At 39.5% G+C, this 16,064-nt stretch overlaps 1 protein-coding gene across 1 annotated transcript in view; it reads left to right on the plus strand.

The window, feature by feature from the left end:
- Positions 1–16,064, plus strand: part of LOC133568918 (artemin-like) — a 102,240-nt gene that overhangs the window by 74,442 nt on the left and 11,734 nt on the right. Inside the window, exon 4 of the mRNA XM_061921109.1 lies at positions 14,963–15,027. Coding sequence (XP_061777093.1) covers positions 14,963–15,027 — 65 coding nt within the window. The remainder of the gene's footprint in view (positions 1–14,962; positions 15,028–16,064) is intronic.

A 16,064-nucleotide genomic window follows, 5' to 3' on the forward strand; every position in this document is an offset into this window, starting at 1 on the left:
GGCTAACTCACCATCACACTTAGCATTCGTTGCAGGAACGCACTAGCTTTGATAGACAAGATCATAGACCAGGGGTCACCAACCTTTTCGAAACCAAGAACTACTTCTTGGGTGCTGATTAATGCGAAGGGCTACCAGTTTGATAAACACTTAAATTGCCAGAAATAGCAAATTTGCTCAATTTACCTTTAATAAATAAATCTATATATAAAAAATGGGTATTTCTGTCTGTTATTCCGTCGTACATTTTTTTTCCTTTTACGGAATTTTTTTGTAGAGAATAAATGATGAAAAAAACACTTAATTGAACGGTTTAAAAGAGGGAGAAAACAGGAAAAAAATGAAAATTAAATTTTGAAACATAGTTTATCTTCAATTTTCGACTCTTTAAAATTAAAAATTCAACCGAAAAAAAGAAGAGAAAAACTAGCTAATTTGAATCTTTTTAAAAAATAAAAAAAATAATTTATGGAACATCATTAGTAATTTTTCCTGATCAAGATTAATTTTACAATTTTGATGACATGTTTTAATTAGGTTAAAATCCAATCTGCACTTTGTTAGAATGTATAACAAATTTCCATCCATCCATCCATTTCCTACCGCTTATTCCCTTCGGGGTTGCGGGGGGCGCTAGTGTCTATCTCAGCTACAATCGGGCGAAAGGCGGGGTACGCCCTGGACAAGTCGCCACCTCATCACAGGGCCTATACAACACATTTGACCAAGCTATATTTCTAACAAAGACAAATCATTATTTCTTCTAGATTTTCCAGAACAAAAGTTTTAAAATAAATTCAAAAGACTTTAAAATAAGATTTAAATTTGATTCTACAGATTTTCTAGATTTGCCAGAATAATTTTTTTGAATTTTAATCATAATAAGTTTGAAGAAATATTTCACAAATATTCTTCGTCGAAAAAACAGAAGCTAAATTGAAGAATTAAATCAAAATGTATTTATTATTCTAAAAAATAATAATAAAAATAAATTTACTTGAACATTGATTTAAATTGTCAGGAAAGAAGAGGAAGGAATTTAAAAGGTATATGTGTTTAAAAATCCTAAAAATCATTTTTAAAGTTGTATTTTTCCTCTAAAATTGTCTTTCTGAAAGTTATAAGAAGCAAAGTAAAAGAAATAAATGAATTTATTTAAACAAGTGAAGACCAAGTCTTTGAAATATTTTCTTGGATTTTCAAACTCTATTTGAGTTTTGTCTCTCTTAGAATTAAAAATGTCGAGCAAAGCGAGACCAGCTTGCTAGTAAATAAATAACATTTAAAAAATAGAGGCAGCTCACTGGTAAGTGCTGCTATTTGGGCTATTTTTAGAACAGGCCAGCGGGCGACTCATCTGGTCCTTACGGGGGACCTGGTGTCCGCGGGCACCGTGTTGGTAACCTGTGTCATAGACTGTATTGGACAATATAGTTTACATACCAAATGTCCATTTCCATTTATTACAAGTAATAAGAAAACGTGAATGCCTGACTTACCTATCAAAGGGGAAATTAGCAAGTTTGGCGTCAGACATACTTGCCAACCTTCACGATTTTCCTGGGAGATTCCCGAATTTCAGTGCCCCTCCCGAAAATCTCCCGGGACAACCATTTTTCCGAATTTCTCCTGATTTCCACCCGGCCAACAATATTGGGGGCGTGCCTTAAAGGTACTGCCTTTAGCGTCCTCTCTCACCTGAAAAGGAGACTATTATATATGTCTCCATTGTCCATAGGTTGATCTATAACCCATAAAGTAGGCAGGCACGGAGCTATTTCTCAGCGTGTGTTTATTCCAGCCAACACATTAATACACTGACACACAACATCCGGATTCCCATCATGCATTGCTTCAAAACTACAGCAAGTTGTAATGTCCAAAAAACATAACCGAGACGAAGCAGAAGAACGAAGACGAGACATGGCAATGACGAGTAAGAAGATGTACGCTTGCAAGTTCCAAAATGATTGGAAAAAATAATTTCAGTTCATCCAGGACAGCTCGAAAGGGGAAGGGGGTATGCTTCCTGCATATTTTGTAGATCAGACTTCCCCATTCATGAATGGATTTTATATATATATATATATATATATATATATATATATATATATATATATATATATATATATATATATATATATATATATATATATATACATATACATATACATATGAAATGATCTTCTCCGCCTTCAATGGTCTCCATCTTTCAAAGGCATCCCCGATACAAATCCTTGTTTTGTTCCTGGCTTTATGAATAAGTTGAGAAATTTTAGCGAGGCCTTTTAGATTTACCAAGGTCTGACATGTTTAGTACCTTTACCACTTATTTATTAATTTAATCAAATGTAACTACCGTATTTCCTTGAATTGCCGCTGGGGCGCTAATTAATTTAAAACCTCTTCTCACTCCTGCGCTTACCGAAGTCATGCGGTAAAAGTAAGCATGCTCTAATTATTTTAAGACCTCTTCTCACTCCGGCACTTACCAAAGGTATGCGGTAAAAATTTGAGTGTGATGTAAGCTTGGACCTTAAATCCTACTGAATAGCTCTTAATCTTCTTCCCTTTATGCAATTTCAAATTACCGGTATTGAAATCAGCCACCTCCATTTTGAAAATGATGACAGGGTAAGTGTCACTCGTGACATCACGAGTTTGACCAGGCGGTAATACTAAGCATGCGCTAATTATTTTGCGAAGCGAGTTTGACCCGGCAGTAATTCAAGGCAGGCACATACTATAAGCCCTGCGGCAATTCAAGGAAATACGGTAATTTTATTTATTTTTATTCTATTGTTTTTTATTTATGTATGTATTAGTGATGCCAAATTATCTATTTTTGGATCAGATTAATCACACTTTTGAATTTGAATAAATCATGATTAATCACAGTAAGTAACTTCTTTACATATTTAAATTCACTTTAAAAAAACACCCCAATATTTTTACACAATTTTTGGTCAGAATGTCATACACATTTTAAAAAATTTGAAATTGAATATACATTATGTCATTCATTTGGTATCTGTTTTATTCAAAGTAATGTCGGGGTTTATCTTGAAACAAAGTTTACCACTCTGCACACCAGTCGGAGTTTCCTCACTCATCGCTGCATTGACACATGCGTTGACCTGATTACTGACAGTATGCCAACCTGTGCCAACCTTCAGTTAACTATCCACGGTTAAGGTAAAGGAGATTGTGTGCTCAAAATAAACTTTGTGAATAATCTGCATTTATACATAATTAATGTGATCCTTTTTCGTGATTAGTCGCATTAAGTAATGCATTCAATTTGACAGCCCGAGTATTTATTTATTCATCTAATATCTTTTAAAACTGGGGTCTCAAAATTGTGGCCCTGGGGCCATTTGCACCCTGCAGGCTCATATTTTGTCTCCTTCTACTTAATTTCATAGTGTAGTGCACAGGTGTCAAATTCAAAGCCCGCTACATGGCCTGCAAAAGTCTCGAAATAATAAACCTCAATAAAGTATTTCACTAAATATCTCCATTTTGACATAAAAAAAATTACATATATACATATGCGTGTGTGTGTGTGTGTGTGTGTGTGTGTGTGTATATACATATATACTCTATTGATTCCTTCAGGAGAGTTCCCTCAGGAAAATTTATATATATATATATATATATATATATATATATATATATATATATATATATATATATATATATATATATATATATATATATATATATATATATATATGTATGTATATATATATTTATATAAATGTGTATATATATGTATTAATATATATATGTATGTATATATATATGTATATATATGTATGTATATATGTATGTATATATATATGTATGTATGAATATATGTATGTATAGACGTATGTGTATGTATATATATATATGTGTGTATATACGTATGTGTGTGTATATATATATATATGTATGTATATACGTATGTATATGTATATACGCATGTGTATATATATATGTATGTATATACGTATGTGTGTGTGTGTATATATATATATATATATATGTATGTATATACGTATGTATATGTATATACGTATGTATATGTATGTGTGTATATATATGTATGTATATATGTGTATATGTTTACATATATTTGTATATGTATGTTTTATGTTTATATATATATATATATACATATATATATATATACTGTATATGTGTCTGTGTGTGTGTATGTATATATATATATATGTGGGCGGTATGGCCTTTTTTTAATATCGTAAAATTTTTTAGGCCATATCGCGATTTACGATATATATCTCGGTATTTTGCTTTAGCCTTGAATGAACACTTGATGCATATAATCACAGCAGTATGATGATTTTATGTGTCTACATTAAAACATTCTTCTTCATACTGCATTAATATATGCTACTTTTAAACTTTCAATTTACCAAAACTGTATTTATTAAAATTATTAGCAGGTGACTTTTCAAAATGATGCTACATATTAACCGTAGTTCTACTTTTGGTAGCAACGCTTGTGCCCCACACTTGACAAATTAAAGTTGTCTATTCGACATATTCCCGCTTGAAGCCGAACCACTGCCAGAAGATGGACCCCCTGCTGTTTTTCTTGGGAATTAATTCTTCCTTCATTTGTTACCAGATTCGCACCTTTTTTCGCACCTTCGGAACACTCCGCTAGCATCACAGCTAATGTTAGCCACGCTGCTACCTCTCTGCTGGGCGAGGGCGTATACGTATGACGTGACAGTATGTGACGTATGTAAGAACCTGCGCTTACACTCTGTGAGAAGGAGAGACAACAAGGAGTGGTAAAGAGCCTGCAGTGTATGGCCCACAGCTAAAACCAACTGCGTGAGAACGTATACTCGAATATTACGATATATTAATTTTCTATATCGCACAGAGACAAACCCACGATACATATATATATTTACATATATATATATAGAGAGAGAGAGATTAGGGCTGTGAATCTTTGGGTGTCCCACGATTCGATTCAATATCGATTCTTGGGGTCACGATTCGATAATATATCGATTTTTTTCGATACGATTCTCGATTCGAAAACGATATTTTTCCGATTCAAAACAATTCTGTATTCATTCAATACATAGGATTTCAGCAGGATCTACCCCAGTCTGCTGACATGCTAGCAGAGTAGTAGATTAAAAAAAAAAAAAAGCTTTTATAATTGTAAAGGACAATGTTTTATCAACTGATTGCAATACTGTAAAATTGTTTTAACTATTAAACGAACCAAAATTATGACTTATTTTATCTTTGTGAAAACATTGGATACAATGTGTTGTCAAGCTTATGAGATGCGATGCAAGTGTAAGCCACTGTGACACTATTGTTCTTTTTTATTATTTTTATAAATGTCTAATGATAATCTCAGTGAGGAATTTTTAATCACTGCTATGCTGAAATTAGGCCCTGCGATGAGGTGGCGACTTGTCCAGGGTGTACCCTGCCTTCCGCCCGATTGTAGCTGAGATAGGCGCCAGCGCCCCCCGCGACCCCGAAAGGGAATAAGCGGTAGAAAATGGATGGGGATGGATGGATGCTGAAATTATAACTAATATTGATACTGTTGTTGATAATATTCATTTTTCTTCTCTCAATTGCTCTGTTTATTGCAGTTCTGAGTGTTGCTGGGTCAGGTTTGGTTTTGGAATTAGATTGCATTGTTATGGTATTGCTGTGTAGTGGTTTGTTGGATTGATTAAAAAAAATAATAATAATAATAATTCTTTTTTTTTTTTGATAAAAAATATGGATTTTTTAAAAATGAGAATCGATTCTGAATCGCACAACATAAACGATTCGATTCGTATTTGAATCGATTTTTTCTCACACCCCTAATGTGTGTATATATATATATATATATATATATATATATATATATATATATATATATATATACATATACATATATATATACACACATACACATGGCAGAGGGGTTAGTGTGTCTGCCTCACAATACAAAGGTCCTGAGTAGTCCTGGGTTCAATCCCGGGCTCGGGATCTTTCTGTGTGGAGTTCACATGTTCTCCCCGTGACTGCGTGGGTTCTTTCCGGGTACTCCGGACTCTTCCCACCTCCAAAGACATGCACCTGTGAATGTTGTCTATCTGTCTGTGTTGGCCCTGTGATGAGGTAGCGACTTGTCCAGGGTTTACACCGCCTTCCGCCCGAATGCAGCTGAGATAGGCTCCCAAATGGGACAAGCGGTAGAAAATGGATGGATGGAAGTTGAATATAAGTTGAAAAGGATTTGCAAATCATTGTATTCTGTTTTTATTAACGATTTACACAACGTGCCAACTTCCCTGGTTTTGGGTTTTGTACATCTACATATATACATACATATATATACAGTATATATCCGTTTACACGCCATCGGCTTCCAGTGTGGCGCTCCTTCCCTCCCTTCTCTCCTCACCCCCTCAACGTGTCCCTGGGAAGGCTGTAAAGAGCCCCAGAGTGCCAGGGTGAAACGAAGCAGCAGACGGGGCCCCGTAGACCCCCAGTGCAGTGGTCTAAAAGAGGCTAAGCACTCCCAGCTGTGGCATTAGGAACTATGAATGGGACTCCTCCTGAGACGAAGGCCTGCACGCTACTAGAACCATCCCAGATTCCCACTGCTGTCAGCTTTTAAATCAGCTCGGACATGGAAGGCCCAGGAGTTGGCGCGGTCTGGTTTTGGGTTGCAGTTCGCCGTCCGTCCGTATGAATTATGTCCGCCTCGTCATCGTCCTTGGCCCACCTCTCAGTGTCGGGGTGAGGACAAGCACGCAGGAAGTGAATGAAGACGAGTTATTGGGAGACGAGTCTTTAATGGGACTGTCTGTGGTGAAATAGGCACTAGTATCGGAGAGCGCATGGATGTTATGACGGGCCAGCTGCACTTCAGGACCCTCATGTGCACAAAGTGGCTTTCAGATAACAGCCAGCATTTTGAATTTGATACACGAAGAAACTTATTGTTTCTTATAACCTGTTGTATTTCAGTACTCTTGGACTCCCTAATTCAGGGGTTCTTAATCTTTTGAATTTTGGGACCAACTTTCTTACTACTGAAGGGCCCAGGGCCCACTCAACTATTAACACTGAATTAGTAATCTTACTCTTGGTTTTACCTGTATTCAATAATTATATCTCACCTGTTCACAGTTCAAGAAAATAAACCTTACCTGAAAGCATGTTAATCACAAAGATTACAAAAATATATATTCCTCAAAGAAAGGACTCATGAATAACTGGTGACATTATTTTTACATTCAAATTATTCAACATCCATCTATCTTCTTCCGCTTATCTGGGGTTGGGTCGCGGGGGCTGCAGCCTAAGCAGAGAAGCCCTTCCCTCTCCTCAGCTACTTCGTCCAGCTCTTCCCAGGGCGTTCCAAGGCCTACTCCCTGTTCTGCTACCTAATAATAATAATAATAATGGATTAGATTTATATCGCGCTTTTCTGTTGTTAGATACTCAAAGCGCTCACAGAGAAGTGGGAACCCATCATTCATTCACACCTGGTGGTGGTAAGCTACACCTGTAGCCACAGCTGCCCTGGGGTAGACTGACGGAAGCGTGGCTGCCAGTTTGCGCCTACGGCCCCTCCGACCACCACCAATCATTCATTCATCATTCATTCACCAGTGTGAGCGGCACCGGGGGCAAGGGTGAAGTGTCCTGGCCAAGGACACAACGGCAGCGATTTGGATGTTGATAGGTGGGAAGCGAACCTGCAACTCTAAGGTTTCTGGCACGGCCACTCTACCCACTACGCCGTGCCGCCCCAAACGCCTAGAGGAGTTTGCGTGTCCCAATGATCCTAGGAGCTATATTGTCTGGGCCTTATGCCCCCCTGCTAGGGTCCCCTATGACATACTGGTCCTGGTTGAGGGACAAGACAAAGAGGAGCTCAAAAACTTCTACGAATAAAAAACAACAGGAACACAGATTTTCCTCGCCCAGACGCGGTTCACCGAGGGCGCAGCTCGAAGAGTCAACGTGGGTACCACCAATAGGAGGGGCCATAGAGGTTGGGTGCTTTGCAAGCTGGGCGGCAGTCGAAGGCAGGGCCCTTGGCGGTCTGATCCTTGGCTACAGAAACTCTTGCTGGGGGGCGGGGCACAAGCCTGAGCTGGTGCCCCATGTGGGTGGAGAAATTATGGCTGGATTGAGTCTGTCTCACATGGACGGACAGCAAGGGCTCTGGAAGCTGGACCTTCGTTGCCAGCAATGAGAGAGGACGGGCCAAAGAGGCAATGTGGGTCCCCCATCTGCAAGGGGATTACCACCCATAGATGGGGGTTTAGAGGTCGTAGGCCTTTAAGATGGGCGGAAGTCACCCTTAGCGGGTGGAGAAATTACGGCTGTATCCAGTCGGTCTCACTTAGACGGACAGCAAGGGCTCTGGAAGCTGGACCTTCGTTGCCAGCAATGAGAGAGGACGGGCCAAAGAGGCAATGTGGGTCCCCCATCTGCAAGGGGATTACCACCCATAGATGGGGGTGTAGAGGTTGTAGGCCTTTAAACTGGGCGGAAGTCACCCTTAGCGGGTGGAGAAATTACGGCTGTATCCAATCGGTCTCACTTAGACGGACAGCAAGGGCTCTGGAAGCTGGACCTTCGTTGCCAGCAATGAGAGAGGACGTGCCAAAGAGGCAATGTGGGTCCCCCACCTCCAAGGGGATTACCACCCATAGGTGGGGGTGTAGAGGTCGTAGGCCTTTAAGATGGGCGGAAGTCACCCTTGGCGGGTGGAGAAATTACGGCTGTTTCCAGTCGGTCTCACTTAGACGGACAGCAAGGGCTCTGGAAGCTGGACCTTCGTTGCCAGCAATGAGAGAGGACGGGCCAAAGAGGCAATGTGGGTCCCCCATCTGCAAGGGGATTACCACCCATAGATGGGGGTGTAGAGGTCGTAGGCCTTTAAGATGGGCGGAAGTCACCCTTAGCGGGTGGAGAAATTACGGCTGTATCCAGTCGGTCTCACTTAGACGGACAGCAAGGGCTCTGGAAGCTGGACCTTCGTTGCCAGCAATGAGAGAGGACGGGCCAAAGAGGCAATGTGAGTCCCCCATCTCCAAGGGGATTACCACCCATAGGTGGGGGTGTAGAGGTCGTAGGCCTTTAAGATGGGCGGAAGTCACCCTTGGCGGGTGGAGAAATTACGGCTGTTTCCAGTCGGTCTCACTTAGACGGACAGCAAGGGCTCTGGAAGCTGGACCTTCGTTGCCAGCAATGAGAGAGGACGGGCCAAAGAGGCAATGTGGGTCCCCCATCTGCAAGGGGATTACCACCCATAGATGGGGGTGTAGAGGTCGTAGGCCTTTAAGATGGGCGGAAGTCACCCTTAGCGGGTGGAGAAATTACGGCTGTATCCAGTCGGTCTCACTTAGACGGACAGCAAGGGCTCTGGAAACTGGACCTTCGTTGCCAGCAATGAGAGAGGACGGGCCAAAGAGGCAATGTGGGTCCCCCATCTGCAAGGGGATTACCACCCATAGATGGGGGTGTAGAGGTCGTAGGCCTTTAAGATGGGCGGAAGTCACCCTTAGCGGGTGGAGAAATTACGGCTGTATCCAGTCGGTCTCACTTAGACGGACAGCAAGGGCTCTGGAAGCTGGACCTTCGTTGCCAGCAATGAGAGAGGACGGGCCAAAGAGGCAATGTGAGTCCCCCATCTGCAAGGGGATTACCACCCATAGATGGGGGTGTAGAGGTTGTAGGCCTTTAAAATGGGCGGAAATCACCCTTAGCGGGTGGAGAAATTACGGCTGTATCGAGTCAGTCTCACTTAGACAGACAGCAAGGGCTCTGGAAGCTGGACCTTCGTTGCCAGCAATGAGAGAGGACGGGCCAAAGAGGCAATGTGGGTCCCCCATCTGCAAGGGGATTACCACCCATAGATGGGGGTGTAGAGGTCGTATGCCTTTAAAATGGGAGGAAGTCACCCTTAGCGGGTGGAGAAATTACGGCTGTATCGAGTCGGTCTCACTTAGACGGACAGCAAGGGCTCTGGAAGCTGGACCTTCGTTGCCAGCAATGAGAGGACGGGCCAAAGAGGCAATGTGGGTCCCCCACCTCCAAGGGGATTACCACCCATAGATGGGGGTGTAGAGGTCGTAGGCCTTTAAGATGGGCGGAAGTCACCCTTAGCGGGTGGGGCAATTACGGCTGTATCCAGTCGGTCTCACGTAGACGGACAGCAAGGGCTCTGGAAGCTGGACCTTCGTTGCCAGCAATGAGAGAGGACGGGCCAAAGAGGCAATGTGGGTCCCCCACCTGCAAGGGGATTCCCACCCATACATGGGGGTGTAGAGGTTGTAGGCCTTTAAACTGGGCGGAAGTCACCCTTAGTGGGTGGAGAAATTACGGCTGTATCCAGTCGGTCTCACTTAGACGGACAGCAAGGGCTCTGGAAGCTGGACATTCGTTGCCAGCAATGAGAGAGGTCGGGCCAAAGAGGCAATGTGGGTCCCCCATCTGCAAGGGGATTACCACCCATAGATGGGGGTGTAGAGGTTGTAGGCCTTTAAGCTGGGCGGAAGTCACCCTTAGCGGGTGGAGAAATTACGGCTGTATCCAGTCGGTCTCACTTAGACGGACAGCAAGGGCTCTGGAAGCTGGACATTCGTTGCCAGCAATGAGAGAGGTCGGGCCAAAGAGGCAATGTGGGTCCCCCATCTGCAAGGGGATTACCACCCATAGATGGGGGTGTAGAGGTTGTAGGCCTTTAAGCTGGGCGGAAGTCACCCTTAGCGGGTGGAGAAATTACGGCTGTATCCAGTCGGTCTCACTTAGACGGACAGCAAGGGCTCTGGAACCGGTCTTTTTGAGAGGTGCTGGACCTTCTTTCACTGTGGCATTGACAGCAGTAAGAGGTGAGGGGCGGGGATGACAACACTTGTTGCCCCGCGGCTCAGAGCCTGCACGTTGAAGTTTATTAACCCAGTGGATGAGAGGCTAGCTTCCCTCCACCTCCGGCTGGTGGCACGGGTCAAGATTCTAGTTTGTGCTTACGCACCAAACAGCAGTTCAGAGTACTCGTCCTTTTTGGAGTCCCTAGAGCAGGGGTCACCAACACGGTGCCCGCGGGCACCAGGTCGCCCCTAAGGACCAGATGAGTCGCCCGCTGGCCTGTTCTAAAAATAGCTCAAATAGCAGCACCTACCAGTGAGCTGCCTCTATTTTTTTGATTTATTTATTAGCAAGCTGGTCTCGACATTTTTAATTCTAAGAGAGACAAAAATCAAATAGAATTTGAAAATCCAAGAAAATATTTTAAAGACTTGATTTTCACTTGTTTAAATAAATTCATTTATTTTTTTAGTTTGCTTCTTATAACTTTCAGAAAGACAATTTTATTGAAAAAATACAACCTTAAAAATGATTTTAGGATTTTTAAACACATATACCTTTTTACCTTTTAAATTCCTTCCTCTTCTTTTCTGACAATTTAAATCAATGTTCAAGTAAATAATTTTTTTTTATTGTATAGAATAATGAAAATAATTCAATTCTTCATTTTAGCTTCTGTTTTTTCGACGAAGAATATTTGTGAAATATTTCTTCAAACTTATTATGATTAAAATTCAAAAAAATTATTCTGGCAAGTCTAGAAAATCTTTAGAATCAAATTTAAATCATATTTCAAAGTGTTTTGAATTTCTTTTTAAAAAAAAAATTGTTCCGGAAAATCTAGAAGAAATAATGATTTGTCTTTGTTAGAAATATAGCTTGGTCCAATTTGTTATGTATTCTAACAAAGTGCAGATTGGATTTTAACCTATTTAGAACATGTCATCAAAATTATAAAATTAATCCTAATCAGGAAAAATTACTAGTGATGTTCCATAAATTATTTTTTTAATTTTTTCAAAAAGATTCAAATTAGCTAGTTTTTCTCTCCTTTTTTAGGTTGAATTTTGAATTTTAAAGAGTCGAAATTGAAGATAAACTGTTTCAAAATCAAATTTTCATTTTTTTCCCCTATTTTCTCCTCTTTTAAACCATTCAATTAAGTGTTTTTTTCATCATTTATTCACTACAAAAAACTTTCCGTAAAAGGGGAAAAAAAATTACGACGGAATGACAGACAGAAATACCCATTTTTTTATATATATAGATTTATTTATTAAAGTTAATTGAGCAAATTGGCTATTTCTGGCAATGTATTTAAGTGTGTATCAAACTGGTAGTCCTTCGCTATAATCAGCACCCAAAAAGTAGCTCTTGGTTTCAAAAAGGTTGTTTACCCCAGCCCTAGAGGGAGTAATGAAGAGTGTTTCCCTTGTTCTACTGGGGGACTTCAAGGCTCAAGTTGATTGGGAGGACCGGCTACCTGGATCTGAACCAGAGTGTTCTTTTGTTTTTGGACTTTTGTTCTTGTCACAGATTGTCCGTTACCAACACCACGTTCAAATATAAGGCTGCCCACACTTGGCACCAGTACACCACAGCTGAGAAACACATATTTTTTGGCGGCCCTCTCAGGGCGCCCATGGCCCAACATCCTCCGTATATTCAGCTTCAAAAAGTATAAGGCTGTGAATCCTCATTTGTCAAAAAAAAATAGTCATCTTTGTTGTCTATTACCAAATGCGACATGTTTAAAAAAAAACTTATGTTTCCATTCGGGACTGGAAATCTGAAGTGTGTTGCTATGGAAATGGAAATAAATGCGCTAGAGAAAGAAGTTGTAAAAGAAGTAATGCATAACATGGTCAAAATACAGTAAATATATTGTTATGAAGGAATCTGTGACTACATTTTATATATATATATATATATATATATATATATATATATATATATATATATATATATATATATACATATTAGGGCTGTGAATCTTTGGGTGTCCCACGATTCAATATCGATTCTTGGGGTCACGATTCGATAACATTTCGATTTTTTGATTCGATTCTCGATTCAAAACCGATATTTTTCCGATTCAAAACGATTCTGTATTAATTCAATACATGGGATTTCAGCAGGATACTCTGCTGACATGCAGAGTAGTAGATTTAAAAAAATAAAAAGCTTTTATAATTGTAAAGGACAATGTTTTATCAACTGATTGCAATACTGTAAATTTGTTTTAACTATTAAATGAACCAAAAATATGACTTATTTTATCTTTGTGAAAATATTGGACACAGTGTGTTGTCAAGCTTATGAGATGCGATGCAAGTGTAAGCCACTGTGACACTATTGTTCTTTTTTATTATTTTTATAAATGTCTAATGATAATGTCAATTAGAGATTTTTAATCACTGCTATGCTGAAATTATAATTAATATTGATATTGTTCATTTTTGTTTCCCTACTTTTGGTTTGTTCTGTGTCGTGTTTGTGTCTCTTCAGTTGCTCTGTTTATTGCAGTCCTGAGTGTTGCTGGGTCAGGTTTAGTTTTGGAATTGGATTGCATTGTTATGGTATTGCTGTGTAGTGGTTTGTTGGATTGATTAAAAAAAAAAAAAGATTTTTTTAAAATGAGAATCGATTCTGAATCGCACAACGTATTCAAATCGATTTTTTCCCACAACCCTAATATATATATATATATATATATATATATATATATATATATATATATATATATATATATACACACTTGCAGTGTGTACATACTGTATTAAATATTATGAAGGTGTCTGTTACTACATTATATATATACTTGCAGTTTGTATATTGTACATATTACATATTGTTATGAAGGTGTCTGTTGCTACATTATATACACCTGCAGTGTGTAGATAGTACATATTACACACTGTTATGAATGTGTGTGTTACCACGTTATATATACACTTGCAGTGTGTATATTGTACATATTACATATTATGAAGGTGTATGTTACTACATTATATATATACTTGCAGTGTGTATATTGTACATATTACACACTGCTATGAAAGTGTCTGTTACTAAATTATATACTTGCAGTGTGTATATTGTATATACAATATTTTACATATTATCATTAATGTGTTTGTTACTACATTATATGCTTGCAGTGTGTATATTGTACATATTACATATTGTTATGAAGGTATCTGTTACCACATTATATAATATGTTTATATATATTTTTTTTTCAATATTAAATATTGTTATGAAGGTGTCTGTTACTACATTAAATATACACTTGCAGTTTGTATAATGTACTTAATACATTGTGTTATGAAGAGGTCTGTTACTACATTATATATATACTTGCAGTGTGTATATTGTACATATTACATTTTTAAGATAATGTTAATCATTCAAATAACAGAAGCGTGATTTATTCTTATATAGTTTCCTTTCGTTTAGTACAAGGAGTCAACCTCTCACACCAACACTGTCGTCTCCAAGACAAATAAGTCAGATGGACTTCTCCTGACACTGAGCATCACCTGATGCTTTGACCTCCTCACACTGCGAGGCCAGGGGCAACAAAGGAACCCGATGACCTCATGATGCTTCAGAACGGGCGGCGGGCGCTGCACGTACTAAATATAAACATCTGCATCCGTGACACCTCTTATCGCCCGTCCTGCATGTCTGTGGGTTCTCTGGACCTCCATGAAGTGCTGCCACAAGAATAACTGCTGAAGAATGCTTTTGACGAGGACGTGGCACATGTGGTCTTTTGTGGGGACTGTTTACACGGACGTACGGAGCGACAAGCCGACACTGGCTTGGAAGCAAACACTGCTCCTTTTTAGCACGTCGGCAACAAAGACGCCACCCTCAGGCACGGAGGACGTGATTTATTTGACACGTCGCCTTGCTCGGGGGCCCCCGGCGGCGCAGTGTTTTGTTTTGTTGTTGTACAGTTAAGATATCATATCGCCCCGCATGTTGTGCGTCTAGTTTACATTAGCCCTTTTCAACGGAGAGTTGACAAGAGTGAAGCCTTGTTCTCACGTTCCTCCCTCCTTCTTTCTCCAATTGCATCCAGGTGGGAGCCCATGGAGGTGTCGGAGGAAGGGGAGACAAGAGACGACTTCTGCGGCGTCAGCAAAGGTTGGTCGTCGCTTAAGTGCAAAAAAATATATATTGTAAGGGTTAAAGAAAACAAATTTTTGGCTGTAATAATAGATGATCCAATAAATTGTATAAAATATACAACATAAAGTAGCACAAAACATGTCAATAAAGAATAAAGCAAAACATGTCCTAGACCAAAAATCATTTAATTAGAGATACATATCTGAGTTATTGTGTAGAAATATGGGGAAATAACGACAAATGTGCACTTCATTCATTAACGGCGTTACAAAAAATATCAGTTAGAATAATACATAATGTTGGATATAGAGAACATGTGTCGAAATATGGGGAAATAAGTACAAAGTACACTTCATTCACTAACAGTGTTACAAAAAAGATCAGTTAGAACGATACATAAAGTTGGATACAGAGAACATACAAATCCTTTATTTATTGAATCAAAGATACTGAAATTCCACGACGTAGTAAATTTGCAAACAGCTAAAACGATACACAAATCAAACTATAACCTGCTACCCAAGAATATACAACAATTCTTCTCAAAAAAAGAGAAGTACAACCCCTGTTTCCATATGAGTTGGTAAATTGTGTTAGATGTAAATATAAACGGAATACAATGATTTGCAAATCATTTTGAACCCATATTCAGTTGAATATGCTACAAAGACAAGATATTTGATGTTCAAACTCTTTTTGTTTTGCAAATAATAATTAACTTAAAATTTCATGGCTGCAACACGTGCCAAAGTAGTTAGGAAAGGGCATGTTCACCATTGTGTTACATCACCTTTTCTTTTAACAACACTCAATAAATGTTTGGGAACTGAGGAAACTAATTGTTGAAGCTTTGAAAGTGGAATTCTTTCCCATTCTTGTTTTATGTAGAGCTTCAGTCGTTCAACAGTCCGGGGTCTCCGCTGTCGTATTTTACGCTTCATAATGCGCCACACATTTTCCATGGGAGACAGGTCTGGACTGCAGGCGGGCCAGGAAAGTAGCCGCACTCTTTTTTTACGAAGCCACGCTGTTGTAACATGTGCGGAATGTGG

This window comes from Nerophis ophidion, linkage group LG14 (assembly GCF_033978795.1).
Source record: "Nerophis ophidion isolate RoL-2023_Sa linkage group LG14, RoL_Noph_v1.0, whole genome shotgun sequence".
In the NCBI taxonomy this organism is placed as follows: domain Eukaryota; kingdom Metazoa; phylum Chordata; class Actinopteri; order Syngnathiformes; family Syngnathidae; genus Nerophis; species Nerophis ophidion.